General features: G+C 52.0%; 1 protein-coding gene across 6 annotated transcripts; it reads left to right on the top strand.

Moving 5' to 3' along the window:
- The first annotated feature begins 1,566 nt into the window (after positions 1-1,566).
- Positions 1,567-6,664, top strand: LOC109764336 (probable metal-nicotianamine transporter YSL12). 6 transcript variants are annotated; one of them, XR_012203115.1, is made up of 7 exons: positions 1,567-2,182; positions 3,871-4,034; positions 4,130-4,227; positions 4,316-4,450; positions 4,561-4,750; positions 5,130-6,469; positions 6,530-6,664. XR_012203115.1 is itself a non-coding variant. In XM_020323175.4 (6 exons), exons 1-6 carry the CDS (start codon positions 1,723-1,725, stop codon positions 6,231-6,233), a joined length of 2,151 nt encoding a protein of 716 aa, XP_020178764.1. In that variant the 5' UTR covers positions 1,567-1,722; the 3' UTR covers positions 6,234-6,584. The 6 variants fall into 6 exon arrangements, 1 of the variants encoding a protein (XP_020178764.1); XR_012203114.1 differs by having other exon boundaries at positions 5,130-6,481; positions 6,539-6,664; XR_012203118.1 differs by having other exon boundaries at positions 1,636-2,182; positions 5,130-6,410; positions 6,471-6,664.
- The last annotated feature ends 5,746 nt before the right edge of the window (positions 6,665-12,410 follow it).

The following is a 12,410-nucleotide window of genomic DNA, read 5'->3' as shown; positions in this document are numbered from 1 at the left end:
CCAGTCAGTCAAGCATGGCCTGCGGATTCTGCTCCTGTTTATGCTAGCTGCTCGGACCAGCGAAAACGGCATGAACTCGCTCACCGTCGTATTATCTGCAGAACAGGTATCTTGGGGGAGATCCCGTCATGCTAATCCGTTAGGAAGATCCCGATCGTGTCAGCTGGTCAAAGTCGTGGGACTTGGAGGAATCTTGGCGTGCAGCCACAAGAGATGAACATTTATACGCATCGATTATTAGGGGATCACTCGCTATCAGTATAGCCGTGCCTAAGTTTCCATATCCGCTGCTTTCACATGCTGCCCGCGTGCTGCGCAGTTCACACATGGAAAGAGCCAAAAAGAAAGGAAGTCTACAAACCTCGCTCCAATCCAAGCTAGTACGCACCGTGGTTGATTCTGGATATGAGCAGCATCCAAGTGGAGCTGGACGTGTGATCGATCGGGGTCGGGGGTCAACTATGGTGGTAGGAGATGGCGCCTGCGGCGCTGCACAGTCGGCGTTTGCGTTTTCCGCTCCTGTTTATGCTGCTCTGCTCGGGCCAGCCAGCGAAAGCGGCCTTGAACTGACCGTTGGATTATCTTATCTATCTAGAGAACATGCATTTATCTATGTATATGTATGTACACGAGGCCCCTGTTCCTGTGCCGTAGCAAGCAGACTAGTATGTTATACAGCTGGAATCGGATAAGCGTTGGAGCTTCAGTTTGACTTTGCTTCACTCGGGAGTCCTGAAGAAAACCAGGCCAAATTTTGTGCCGATTTATAGAGGGGGCTTAGCCGGCATCGGTGATTGTCGGTCTTAGCTGTGCATTCCCGATTCACATAGACATAGTGTACTAGGCAGATACGCTGGTCACACACTACTCCCCGAAAGCTGTCTGCATTCGCATGATAAGAGCGCTGTATTAAGAGTGTGCTTGGATCTAAGGGACTTATTTTAGTCTGACTAAAAATAGTCTCTTTAAGAGGCTAAAGTTTCCAGCACCCCTGACTAAAGAGAGACTAAAACTAGTCTTGAGACTAAATTTTTTAGTCAGGGGTACCCCTACTAAAATATGGATTAGTCCTCTCTCTCCTCATTTAATTCCTCTCCTTTAATACAAGCGAGTTCTGGATTAGAGGGTTTGAAGGATAATAAATGCTTATTAACTTGATTTTAGTCTCTTTAATATTTGGATTCAAGCATGAATGAGGCTAACAAGTTTTAGTCCCATTATTTTTAGTCATGCGACTAAAATGTATCCAAGCTCGGACAGAGATTTTCATCTCATGACAACGTCGCTGTAGTAGTAAGCTGTATCATGACGCCCGATTAGTTTAGGCGGACAGGCTCGCCCTCCCATCAATGAGAACACGCGAGCTACGTAGTACGTACGGCTAAACAACGGCCACTTGAACATCAGCGTGACGCTCAGCCGGCGCCAACTCAATGAATAATCAATATTCACATCTAACTCGAAATAACAATCGAAAACAACATGTACCAGTCAGTGTACTGGTAGTAGTATGTATAGCTGGAATAGTATATAGAGCAGAAAAATCAATGCGTTAATACCATCCAATCCGCACGGTGTGCGTCAGTATCAAAGTTCCATAACCTCCAAGCCTCGATAAATACAAACCCTCGCCACCGTAGCGGCACAGCTACAGCTACGCTCACACGCAGAGCTGAAACAAGGAGGAGGGGCACGCGGTGCGTACGTCCATTCCAAAAGGCAATGGCGCCGCACACCACGGAAGCGGACGCCTCCGCCGTCGGCGCCGGCGACGAGGAGTCGGCGGTGGAGGCCGGCACGCTGCGCCACCGCCACAACGCCGCCAAGGCAGACGGGGCCGACGACGGCGAGATCAAAGGGGTCGCGCCGGCCGGGGAGGCGTCCGTGGAGCGCGCGTTCGAGGGCAAGCCGGTGCCGACGTGGCGGGAGCAGCTGACGCTCCGCGCCTTCGTGGTCAGCTTCTTCCTGGCCATCATGTTCAGCGTCATCGTGATGAAGCTCAACCTCACTACCGGCATCATCCCGTCGCTCAACGTCTCCGCGGGCCTCCTCGGCTTCTTCTTCGTCCGCCTCTGGACCTCCGCCATCGAGAGGATGGGCTTCCTCCGCCAGCCCTTCACCAGGCAGGAGAACACCGTCATCCAGACCTGCGTCGTCGCCGCCTACGACATCGCCTTCAGCGGTAAGCTCTTCAAGTCCAAACTCCCGCGACTCTTTTTTTTCCCTTCCCTTTTTGATTGACGAAGGGGAAGCATGGCTCTGCCTTTTCGCCTAAGGGGAAGCAGAGCTGTATCAAGTGCTGTTCTTGCTACTGTCCAGTGGTAGTTATTAGGGATACTTTATTCATAGGCTTCTATCAATTCTTTCGCAATCACTCGAAGTTTATTTAAACGCCGAAGTTGCTACACCAAGGTGATATAGAAAGATGATGAAACCTACTAACTTGTCCATAGAAAACCTGCACTTTTTTAGTGATTTATAAGGGCTCTTATATTTCTTTACAAGGGAGTACGATTTACCGATTCTTTATTGTCGCGTCCGCTGATAAAACTACATAAGAGTTCAACCACCTGCATACGAACATGCTACATGCACAAAGCAAAAAAATAGACAAAGTAAATCACGTGAAATGAAATAGCAGGCCTAAGATAGAAAAAGCAAATATTCAGTTGGAGGAGTTTTGTAGTTCCGAGTGAATAACATTATGACTATGGTAGGATGAAATTAGAAAAACAGCAAGAAATTTAGAAAAATCTTGAATATTCCATCACAATTTTTAGAAAATACAGTAATTTGCCAAAAGAACTGGAGCAACATACTTGATAATTATAGAATTCCATGGTTTTGCATAATATTTCTGATAGCTACAAAAAAAAATCCTACAAACTTTAGTAACTTCACTTGATTTTTTGGGGGTTTTATTTCCTGTGCAAATTTTCTTGATTTTTGACAATTTTCTGTGCTGACCGGGCTGCCACGTGTGTGGAACATCCGCCATGTCGTCACCCAAACTGCTTTTAGTTGGTCAAGGGACCAAATCTTGATTGTTTTCTTTTTGCGGGGAAAATCTTGATGGTTTTGACACCAGAGAGACTACAAGTTTCTGGTTTGGAGTGAAGTGACCAAAACTTAGGCCTTGGCAATCGTCGAGGGACTAACAAAATATGTATATTTTGTTTATTTAACTTGTTCATGTAAAGAAGACTTTTCACTAGTATGTTGATAGACTGGTTAACTGTGTATTCAAATTATCGTTATCACGTACTAGTAATTGGGGTCTCAGTATGGGACAGCCAAGTTGCATATGACCTCATGTTGAAATAGTGATCTAGATGGTTTGACTCCATATCTATACGCATGGTTGAAATATAGAAAAGAATTAATAGGCTGTGGCCCATGGATGTGATGTTGTAGACTTGACTTCAACGACTGTCCCTTTTTTTCAATCTTATTAGGCCCTTCCTTTTTTTTTCCTGGCGGGAATCTTGGACTATGATGATTGGATGTGAAATTCCTAGATTTCAAATATGACCCCACTTGTTTTTATTTTTGGACAGTATGACCTCACTTGTTAGTTTGTAGAGAGTTTGATAGAGATGTCTGCAAAAAAAAAAATCTCATTTGTTGGACTGTTACTAATAACAGATGACACAACTCAAACAACCAAAAAACAGATGGCAAAATATCTTATCCGAGCCTTTTCACATTTCAATTTTGAATATTTAGGAACTGATAAATCTAGGGGACAGTCATGCTTGTTTAAACCTAAACTTTTCCTGCAAATATTTGATGGCTCTGACTACCTATAATTTGTGTTCCGTACATGGGGAAATGTGATATTCACTGCACTGGCTCATTCCAACTGATTAGGTGGATTTGGCAATTACTTGTTTGCCATGAGTGGAACCGTCGCCAGCCAAGCAACAGAGGCTAACGATGCTCAGAATGTCAAGGACCCCCACATCGGGTGGATGATAGGGTTCCTCTTCCTCGTCAGTTTCGTTGGGCTGTTTGCTCTTGTGCCCCTGAGAAAGGTAAATCTTCAGCCTGTTTCCGCATTTCTACTAACGTTCTTACAGCATCCCTGCATACCCATCTACTAATCGTCTCAAATCACTTTCTTGTTCAGATTATGATTGTCGACTACAAGCTCACCTATCCAAGTGGCACCGCGACCGCGTATCTTATCAACGGTTTCCACACGCCAGAGGGTGCAAAGCTTGCAAAGTAATCTAATCGTCTGAATGTCACGGTGCTAGCATTCTCCTTGGTGATATATACAGTAGTTACTGACAACATGATTATGGTATTTCAGGAAGCAAGTAAGGACATTGGGCAAGTTCTTTTCGTTCAGCTTCCTCTGGGGCTTTTTCCAGTGGTTCTACACTGCTGGAGATGGCTGTGGGTTTCAGAACTTCCCTACATTGGGCCTTCAGGCCTACAAGAGCAGGTTAGATAATGCATGTTTGGTCTGAATGTCTGAAACTGTTATCTTGGATGAAACCACAACAATATATACTACTAGTTCTCCAATTTGAACTTCACATTTCGAAATTTCAGGTTTTATTTCGATTTCTCCCCTACCTATGTTGGAGTCGGGATGATCTGCCCGCACATAGTGAACGTGTCTGTTCTACTGGGAGGCATCCTGTCGTGGGGTGTGATGTGGCCCTTGATACACAACAACAGAGGGAGCTGGTACTCGGCTGACCTCAAAGACAGCAGTCTCCATGGCCTCCAAGGTTACAGGGTAAATATCTTTGATCCCAGTTTTTGTGGCTAACAACATGTATAATGGTGAAATATAGATACAGATGCCCCATACGAAAAAGTAATTTGAAGCATCTATATTGATTTTTTTTCTCCTCGACACAAACTACTGCAGTGGGCCTCATTAAAAAAAAATAGACTCTCACTATAAATGCATCCCTACTTTTCAATTCAACCTTTTCAGCTTTATACACCACATCACATTTTTTCTCCCCCAGCACCCGTCTCCTGCTGAGGATCCCGCTACACCATCCGAACCTACGTTGCCTGACATCAGATCCTACATGACCTGCGAGGCATCACCTTAGGACTATGCATTGGTCATGCCCTAATCAGTGCCACTGTTGCCAACTCTGCAGGTGTTCATATCCATCGCCATGATCCTTGGGGACGGCCTGTACAACTTCGTCAAGGTGCTCATCCGCACGAGCGTCGCCTTCGCGGCGATGGCGAAGAAGAACAGCACCATCCCGGTCTCGGACGTGGGCGGCGCCAAGGCCACCGGCGAGCCCGTATCGTTCGACGAGCAGCGCCGCACCGAGCAATTCATGAAGGACCAGATCCCCAAGTCAGTGGCGTACGCGGGGTACGCCGCCGTCGCCGCGGTGTCGATCGCCACCCTACCACAGATCTTCCCGGACCTCAAGTGGTACTACATCCTGGTGGCGTACGTCTTCGCGCCCGTGCTGGCCTTCTGCAACGCCTACGGGACCGGCCTCACCGACTGGTCCCTCGCCTCCACCTACGGCAAGCTCGCCATCTTCATCTTCGGCGCGTGGGCCGGCGCCCCGCACGGCGGCGTGCTCGTCGGCCTCGCCGCCTGCGGCGTCATGATGAGCATCGTCTCCACCGCCGCCGACCTCATGCAGGACTTCAAGACGGGCTACCTCACGCTCGCATCGCCGAGGTCCATGTTCATCAGCCAGATCATCGGCACCGGCATGGGCTGCGTCATCGCGCCCTGCGTCTTCTGGCTCTTCTACAAGGCCTTCGAGGACATCGGCATCAGCGGCAGCGAGTACCCGGCGCCCTACGCCATCGTCTACCGCAACATGGCCATACTCGGCGTCGACGGCTTCTCCTCGCTCCCCAAGCACTGCCTCACACTCTGCTACGTCTTCTTCGCCGGCGCCATCCTCATCAACCTCGTCAGGGACCTCGTGCCCGCCAAGGTCGCCAAGTTCATCCCACTGCCCATGGCCATGGCCATACCGTTCTACATCGGCTCCTACTTCGCCATCGACATGTTCGTCGGGACCGTCATCGTCTTCGTGTGGGGGATCATGAACAAGGCCAAGGCCGACGCGTTTGCGCCGGCGGTCGCCTCGGGGCTGATCTGCGGCGACGGCATTTGGACGCTGCCGCAGTCGATCCTCGCTCTTGCAAAGGTGAAGCCGCCAATTTGCATGAAGTTTCTATCGAGACCCGTCAATGCCAACGTGGATGCCTACCTAGGAAATTAATTAGCTACGAGGGAGTTGTCCTTTCCTTGGAAAAAAAAGGAAGGCCTCCCTGTCTATAGTTTGAAGAACACGGACTGTACTCTATCATCATCATCCTATAATCACAATTGTATATGGATTGTTATGTATGGTGATTTTGTAGCTAATGTATGTAAGCTTTAAGGTTGTGCTTGTTAAGTGGCTATAGGGGTGATTTTGTAGCTAATGTATGTAAGCTTTAAGGTTGTGCTTGTTAAGTGGCTATAGGGGTGATTTTGTAGCTAATGTATGTAAGCTTTAAGGTTGTGCTTGTTAAGTGGCTATAGGGATGTAAATGGCAAATAAGGGGCGCCTATAAGTCCCGCTTGGTTAGCTTTAGCTAGCTCCATAGTTCATTTCTCTGAAGAAGAAAAAACAAAATTTTAAACTACTATATTATTAGTGGGTTTAAACGGTTGACATCCCTAAATGGCTACCCCTCCGTCGGTTGGATAACTGTAATTTTTATGTGCTTGTCATATGTTTAGTTTCAGAGCATGAGAGGAATAGGGATAACCAAATTCTGAGGATATTCCTCCACAAAAGACTAGCTAAACTGATCTGCCGACAAGTGGCGGTTGAGGGCAACCACTCAGTCGCTAGCCTCATTGTGAATGCAAGAGGGGCAACTGAAGTGGCCAAAACAGCGAGCTAATTTTTTTCCGGTAAACTTTCATTTTATTCACCATCAATCATGCATGATAGTAAAATGAATACTACAAATAATAAAAATTACATCCAGATCTGTAGACCACCTAGCGACGATTGCAAGCACAGAAGCAGGCCAAAAATGCGTCGCCGTCATCGCCCCTCCCTCATTGGAGCCAAGCAAAACTTGTTGTAGTAGATAGTCGGGAAGTCATCCTGCGCACACCAGAACAACAACCGCTGTCGTTAAAGAGAAGCTTAGATCGGAATGATCCAACCTATAGACACAGGAACACATACAAACAAAGACTGGATCCACGTGGATCCACCGAAGACAAACGCCGACCGAATCCCGCAAGATCCGCCGGAGACAAACCTTCACACGCCCTCCGATGATGCTAGAAACATCACCGTAGAAAACTTGAGCAATATAATATGTACCAAAACAAGTAATCACTTGAGCAATAACCCATATGACAAGAGGAAAACCAAATCAAGGGGAGGCACAAGGATTTATATAGAAACTCCATGCATGGAAAAACCACGAACGGCGGTGAACTATCTTTTACTGTAGAGATTAATCAAATATAATAGATAAATCAAGTATAATGTGAAAATCAACAAGGGAGGCTCCAAATCTTCAATTTTAGAACTCGTATTTGAATGGATTTGTGGGTCAAGTGCTCTCACTTCTCGCTGTTGTTCTCTAGTACTCTCGCAAGAGCCGAAAAAGCTCAACTCCCCATCTATTCTCGAGCTAGGGAAGAGGCGCAAATAAACAACTTTGTAGAAAGTCCCCTTAGCTTCATAACTATGTCAAATAACCCCTATTTCAGTCTACAACATGCTAGTTACAACTTTGCATGTTAGAATGGCTAAATGGCTTCCAGAAGGTGAAATAAGAGTTGCACGTTATCACACACCCACGCATGCACGCACGCACGCGCACACACACACACACGAGTTGGTCTTCTCCTTCGGCCCGCTCAATCAAATTCTCTCCGAATGGAAAGCTCCATACTCATACTACTCCTTCCCCAAGCCTTATCACATCTTTCTTGTGTAGGAGCGGCTCAAGTTCCTCACGCAACGAAGCATCGAGTTCTGACAAGATTGGCTACCTCGACACCGACATTAGGGCCACGCCTGCAACAACTAATTTACAACAATTCTTGTCAGGGCGTCCACGACATTCTTGTTGCCACTTTGAGAGGGAATAGAGGAGAGATAGGGGAGGTGAAGGTGTCCCGGCTAGGGGGTCCCTCACCACGTCATCTCCCGGCCTGGTGGGTCAAGCCGAGGACCCCATGTCGGTTCACCAATGGGCAGAGAATGCAGCTTATTACATCCTCTTTTTTTAGGGAAAAGGATCCATGATACGCTCTGAAATGCGGCTACTGTCGGATGTGGGGTTCCGGCAAACCCTTAAGGTTCGAACAATGGGGTGCGCGCGAAGTCTCTCCCTCCTACTGATCTACGCTCTAGCTCGCTAAGATCTCGCGGATGAACTCGACGAACTTGCAACACAGAAAGACACGAGGTTTATACTGGTTCGGGCCACCGTTGTGGTGTAATACCCTACTCCAGTGTGGTGGTGGTGGATTGCCTCTTGGGCTGATGATGAACAGTACAAGGGAAGAACAGCCTCCTGAGGTTGAGGTGTTCTTGTGCTTGTGAACTTGTGGCGTGAGGATTCGATCAGTTCAACCTGCCTCTACTGTGGTGGCTAGCTCTACTTATATAGGCCCTGATCCTCTTCCCAAATATCGAGCGGGAAGGGAGCCAACAACGGCGGGCAAATTTGAAGGGGGACAGCTAGTACAAGCTATCCTGACAAAAGCGGTCTTCTCCTGCGAAAAGCTCTGGGGTGACGCCGTCTTGGGCTCCACGATGACCTCCGCCTTGCCGTCCTCCTGGTCTTGGTCTTGTCGCACCAATATGGCAACCTTTGCCTGATGCCTCGGTACTCTTCGCCTGCGCTGGCCTCCTTAGCACCAAAGGGGAAATAAGGACGCTGCGCGCACCGGCGCCCACCTGGCACCCGCCTGGTACCGTTCGTCATGGCTCACGTCACGAGAGCCTCGTGAGGTTTGCCTCGCCTTGATATCTCCGCTCCTCATGAGCCCGCTTGGCTAGGCCGCTCCAGAGGAGGTCTTGCGTCGTCCGCCTCGCGAGGCTTGGACCCTCGCGAGGGTCTTGGGTGCCTTGTTGACGAAGATGGGCCGTACGGCCTGCTGCTTAGCCACGCTATGGGCCGCAGGCAGGCAAGTCTGGGGACCCCCGTTCCCAGAACGCCGACAGTAGTCCCCGAGCCCAAGGTGCGCTCGGGCTTGGCTTTGCGGCGAAGCCAAGGGTCAAGTTCGGAGCACCGCGTGCCCCAAAAGCCTACGGCCTCGTCGACGTGTGGCGGTTGATTGGACGTGGGCGTCTCCGCTTCCCCACGCTGCCTCGGCAACTGCTTGACCTGACAAAAGGCTGGCGCGGGCAGTTCTCGCCTTCATTGCTTCTTCCTTGCCTCACTCCAGATCCCCTTTCTTGCTCCTCGCCACCGCTACCTCCAGATCCGCTCCAGCCTTGCTCTGCATCTGCCACCCATGGCGCCGCGCAAGGTCAGGACCTCCTCATCACCGGCTTGGTATGAGCCGGCCCTCGAGGCGCCCACCATCATGGAGAAGAGCCTCGCCTCCATGCGCCTGCTGACAGCGGGCGAGGGAAATGAGTGGGGGAAGACGGAGCTTCGGCTCACCTCCGACGAGCCCGAGTCTGAAGGGAGCACCTTCTTCCCTTTCTTCTCGAGCAGTGTCGCCGTTGGGTTGGTCCCCCCTTTCTCTGATTTCTTTTATGAAGTCCTCGACCACTACGGTCTGCAGGCGTTGCATCTCCATCCCAATTCTGTCCTCCTCCTGTCCATCTTCGCCTACTACTGTGAGGCGTACTTGGGCGTGATGCCTTCCGTGGCGTTGCTTCGCCATTTCTTCTTCCTTCGTGTCGGCGAGGGTCACATCTCCGGGTGCGCTAACTTCGTCGCATGCGGCAAGGCCAACTCGATCTCGAGCACCGGGAAGAGGGCCGACAACATCCGATCCAAGTGGGTCATGATGGATGCCTAGCGTGCCGATCCACGCCTGGCGTTGCCGACGGAGGCGCCCCGGCAGGGCAAGGGGTGGCCCAAGGCGGAGCTTGTCGACGAGCGGTCATCGTCAGTGTTGGGGCAGAGGATGACCGATTTGAAGCCGGGCAACGCGAGGGCGGCCAAGATAACGGGGGCGATGCTCCTGAGGGAGTTCTTGATGCTGCGGGTTGCCCCACTCCAGGCGCGCGCGCGCCCCCTCTAGGAGCTTGACGAAGAGGAAAACAAGACCCGCCTGAGGCCGGGGGACCTGCCTGGCGATGAATTGGATGTCGTCCTGCGCCTCATAGTCGGGGACAACCAGGAGTACCCGCCTAGCGCCTTCCTTCCCCTGTTCAAACGCAGGGACCGGGAGGAATTCGTCGCCTCCAGGCCGACTTTTGATGCGCGCGGGCTGGTGCCGCCGGGGCTTCCGGAAACTCCTATGCCGCAGAACCCGGTGGAGGTGTCTTCTGGTGAGTCCCGCGGAGAGGGAGAAGAGGAGGAGGACTCGGAGAAGACCCTGGAAGAGGTGGGGGAGACTTCCCCTCTGAGCAAGGCCGAGATTCTCCGCGCCCTTCCTGATGATGCCCATGCCGACGCACGCCAAGGGGAGAGGGAGCAACCTCCCGTCCCGACGAGGAGTAGGTCGTCGCTGGTAGCCCGAGGTGCCGCCTCCGCCCCGATACCTCCTGGGGCTGGATCCGGTTCTGCCTCCGCTCCGCCCGGCGCCGCCGGTGTCCGAACGCCTGCCCCTCAGGTCCGAAGCTGTCAGGCTTCAAGCCTCTCAAGCGGTCAGTGGAATACGTTGCAGTGGATCGGTAAGTGTCTTAAGTTTGCTTTGTCCTTGCTTGTACTCGTCGCTTCCTGATACTTGCCCTTGGTTGATCAGGTCGTCATCTTCGGCGAAGAAGAGGAAATAAGACGCAGTGGCCGTGCCTCCCGCGGAGAAAGGAGGCAACAACGCTCGCATCTCCCCAGCCCGATCTTCCTCGTGAGGCCAAGAGGGGCATCACCGCGTGGAATCAGCCCCCACGGGCCCGCTGGCTCCGGAGGTGCCGGTACTTGGCGCAGCTGACGAGGTCCCAGCTGCTCCGGAACCCGCGGTCTCCCAAGCCCTGGTGATGATGTCGCTTCCTCCCACTGCTGCATTTCCACTCCTTGGTCCTTCTGCTCCTGCTGCCATCTTGGAGCGTGCCCTTGCGGAGATGACCCAGTTGCAGGCGGATGTCCTGAGCACGGACCCGCGCCTGGTGGCCGGGCGTCTGGAGCTGGCCTCTGGCTGGCTTCACTCTGACCTGGCAGTTCGCGCGGCGCTGGGCCAGGCTGCTGCGGCTTCCGAGAAGGAGAAGCAAGGTGCCGCCAATGCTTCAGCCGATCGTGAGGCGGCGCTAAAGAACGCCAAGGCCGCCCGCGACCACTGCCAAGCGCTGGAGGGCGAGCTGCAGAGCCTGCGCGACAAGCACGCCGAAGAGGTGCGCTGCCGCCAAGCGAAGGAGGAGGAGATGAAGGCCCGGGAGGAAGCCGCCAAGAACCGCGATGCCAAGTTGGCGGAGCTGGGGAAGAAGCAGGCCGCCGAGCGCAACCGGTTTGGAGAGTTGGAGCGGAAGATGAGGACGAGGGAGGCCGATCTTGATGCCAAGGCGCGAGGCCTGGAAGAAGACCGCGTGGCCTTTGCCGATCTCGAGGAGAGGTCTCGTAAGGCGCTGAAGATGCTCTACGAGCACGGCCTGGAGAAGCCTCTGGACACCGACGAGGACGGCCCCGCCCAGCTACTTCCTCTCGTGGTGAAGGCTCTTGAGGAGGTTGTTGATGGTCTCGGTCCCATGGCGGAGGCAGAAGCTCGCGTCCTGTCTTCAGCCGCGCTGACTCGCGTCTTTAGCCACCTGCACCTTCGCGACCCCAACGCTTGCCTTGACGAGCTGCTGGAGCCTGTAGCCGAAGATCAGTACGAGGCGGCTGCCGCGGCCATGCAAGATCAGGTGGGGGCCTTGCTGAGGAGGTTCCGTGGCTTTGTCTCCGCTCCTCTGTCCGGCGTCGTCGACCTTGCGGCTGGTGGTGAAGACAAAACCGATCACGAGGGAGCGCCTTCCGCAGGCGACGTCTAGAGGTGACCATTCTTCCCGTTCCGTTCCTGCGACCATTCTTCCCGTTCCGTTCCTGCAACATGTAACAGGCCTCGTGGAGGCGTTTAAACTTTTATTTGGTATTGTGAGGACAATATGCTTGTAATATTTGCTTCGAGATTTCGCGATTTCCTTCCTATTTGCTTTGCGTTCTGTGTCGGCAGAGCCCGGCCCCACGCATACCTCAACCGCCATTTGGCCGGCCGGAGACCAGGACGGACCAAGGAGTGAGGGGCTACGTGACCAGTTAGGCTCCTGAGTCGCGATGCTCAGGAG

The sequence above is a fragment of the Aegilops tauschii genome, chromosome 2 (assembly GCF_002575655.3).
Source record: "Aegilops tauschii subsp. strangulata cultivar AL8/78 chromosome 2, Aet v6.0, whole genome shotgun sequence".
NCBI classification, from domain to species: Eukaryota; Viridiplantae; Streptophyta; class Magnoliopsida; order Poales; family Poaceae; genus Aegilops; species Aegilops tauschii.
The sequence above is the reverse complement of the archived record's forward strand: the minus strand, read 5'-3'. Positions and strand labels throughout refer to the sequence as shown.